Consider the following 2,888-nt stretch of genomic DNA (forward strand, 5'->3'; position numbering starts at 1 on the left):
AATTCCAGGTCTTTCTGAAGCTCTCCACAAGTGGTCCTTGGCTCTTGGACAACTCTTCTAATAATCTCTGTCAGAAATCTTGCGAGGAGCACCTGGTCGTGGCTGGTTTATTGTGAAATGATGTTCTTTCCACTTCTGGATAATGGCCCTAACAGTGCTCACTGGAGCATTCAGAAGTATAGAAATCCTTCTGTAACCAATGCCAGCAGTATGTTTTGCAACAATAAGGTTGTGAAGGTCTTGAGAGAGCTCTTTGCTTTTACCCATCATGAAATGTTTCTTGTGTGACACGTTGGTCATGAGACACCTTTTTATTGGCCATCAGTTGAATTGAATATATTTACTGAGAAAAATGGTGATGTGTTCAATACTTATTTTACCCACTGTATATATATATATACAGTGGGAACGATAAATCTGCAAAAATGTCAACAATTCTGTGTTTTTCTGTCAATATGGGGTGCTGTGTGTACATTAATGAGGAAAAAAAATTTACTTAAATGATTTTAGCAAATGGCTGCAATATAACAAAGAGTGAAAAATTTAAGGGGGTCTGAATACTTTCCGTACCCACTGTATATATACACACATATATAACAGAGTTTATTAAAAACATTGAGATAATCAAACGTTTCTGCCACAAACCTTTGACAAGTAGCGCCACACTTTGAACTGTTGATTCGTAGCAGACATATTGTCCTGTATCATTATGTTGAAGATTGCTGAGTTTGAGTGAGAAGTTTCCTTTCTCAAAATCATCTGAAAATGTTTCAGCTCTGCCTTTGTATGCTGAATGTTGTTCTTCTACAGAGCCTTGACCATTAATAATGTCATACACATTCAGACTGTCATTGTATCTCCAATGCACGGTGATTTCTTGACGTTTAAGTTGACCTTCTTTAGAAAAACATGGTAAAACAGCAGAGTCTCCAATAAAACCCACAACAGGATTCTGCAGAGACACTGAAAACAGAGAAAAGATTAAATAAATGGAACAGAAACAGGAGTTTGCTTTACAAATGACTGTTTGTGTTTTAGGGCATCTATAAAACTGCTTAGTCACAGGAAACAGCAAATCATTTATAAAATAAAATGGGTCAAATTTACTATATTCTGAGTTTATTTGATGAGTTCTTTCCAGACCTCAAATGGATATTTGACAGTGCTATCAGTCAAACGCTCCATCAAAGTATTCTTTATTGTACATACACCCTTAGTACTCACCTTCATTTAACATTACCAAATGAAGCAAAACAATACAGCACCTGTAAACACAGAAAACACAATGATTTAGCAACATAAAAACTAAACTCGCATTCCTGTTTTTGTTGAATGAATTACTGTAAATAAAAGTACAAATCATTTTCTGTGGTAATTGGTATTAAGCCATAAATGTTCATAGAGTTCATGGGGGAAAAAACTTCATTTATTTATTATTATTATCACAAATTTTTGTTGTTGTTGTTGTTCCCAGAAAAAGAAAAGAAAAGAAAAGAAAAAGAACGTGTTTCTCAGTGTGTTTAGGTCTTTACAATATAAAATGACATTGTCATCATATTTAAATCTGCCTCTGTCTGATCAATTTCTCTTTCACTATAGTTGTGGCCAAAAAACAAAACAAAAAAAAACAACACACACACACACACAGTTGACAGGGACAAGTGTGTTCGTAAACCTGTTTGGGTGAGTGTTTTATTTAAATTTGTCATCTGCAAAATCTACAATATGTTCTCATGTAGTGTCAGTGTGTGGCTTGGCTTTTTATGTTCACAAAAACAACACATTTTATTAAAATCAGACTATCAGAAACAATATGCATTGCTAGCCAACCAAGTGTCAAGAGATGTAAACAAATTCTCTAAATGTCTAGCACACAAACACAAATTATAGCCTAATGTTATAACTAGCCGTTATTGACCAAAATTATACCAAGTTAATAGATTTATTTATTAAAAGCTGGCACTGCAAATCACAAGTTTGACAGTCTATACTGTAGTGACACACTTGTACTAAAAATGTGTTCACACTTAAAAAAAAAAAGTTTAGTTACACGTTATCTGTAAAAACAGCTGGCCTATATACATTTAACAAAACCATAGGCCAACTAAACATCCAGAAGGAGGTGGGTCCTCTGTGTTAAACAAATTTATTGTACCAGTTCAAACATGTTCATTATGCAACATTTTAGCCCCTCCAGCAGTCAGAGTGGAGACACATCTTCAAAGTATGAACAATACTGATATTATCAAGTATTGGGGCACGTGTTCTCCATTTTAATACTCGAGTTTCAGCTCATCTATTGTCCAGTGGTATAAGGGATATAAGATGGTACTTACAGTTACGTTTAATTTTCTGCTGCAATATTACAATACTATTTCTGCTACAGCATTAATATTTAGCGAGAATTTAAACTTCTTGTTTGCCTCTAGCTTGGGGAAGCTAGGGAAGCTCCGCTTACTTTCGTTTTCTATATATAATGCTCTGCTACATATTCGGTTACATAAAAAAAATCATAACATACCTGATTGTCATCATTTATGAAGTTAAATAATTTACAAATGTAATGTTTAAACGGTTTCTTAAATACTTTCGCCAAACACTGCGACCTTCCGCTGACTGCGCGCGCACTTCAGACAAAGCGTATAGAAGACCGATGCGAAACTCTGATGCTTTTTGGGTAACAGCCACTAGGTGGCGCTTCGGTAGCGCGGCCGCCATTTTGGAGTGAAAATTCTAACTGGACAACAGCACAGATACACAGATAGACAGAATAACAACGAAAGAGAGGTCAAAGTGGAATAAAAGAATGCAATGTTGGGCAATCCACTGCAAAAACTATCAGTGTGACAGTAAAAATCTTGCCTTTCATCGTTTTCCCAAAGACCCTG

General features: G+C 35.4%; 1 protein-coding gene across 1 annotated transcript in view; it reads right to left on the reverse strand.

Moving 5' to 3' along the window:
- Nucleotides 1-2,671, reverse strand: part of LOC107710253 (CD276 antigen homolog) — a 4,390-nt gene extending 1,719 nt beyond the window's left edge. The window contains exons 1-3 of the mRNA XM_016514986.1: nt 2,522-2,671; nt 1,225-1,265; nt 646-963 (exon numbers count right to left, since the gene is read on the reverse strand). Coding sequence (XP_016370472.1) covers nt 646-963; nt 1,225-1,265; nt 2,522-2,535 — 373 coding nt within the window. The 5' untranslated portion in view covers nt 2,536-2,671. The remainder of the gene's footprint in view (nt 1-645; nt 964-1,224; nt 1,266-2,521) is intronic.
- Nucleotides 2,672-2,888: the final 217 nt, after the last annotated feature.

Source organism: Sinocyclocheilus rhinocerous, unplaced genomic scaffold (genome assembly GCF_001515625.1).
Source record: "Sinocyclocheilus rhinocerous isolate Xijiao unplaced genomic scaffold, SAMN03320098_v1.1 scaffold7590, whole genome shotgun sequence".
Taxonomy (NCBI): Eukaryota; Metazoa; Chordata; class Actinopteri; order Cypriniformes; family Cyprinidae; genus Sinocyclocheilus; species Sinocyclocheilus rhinocerous.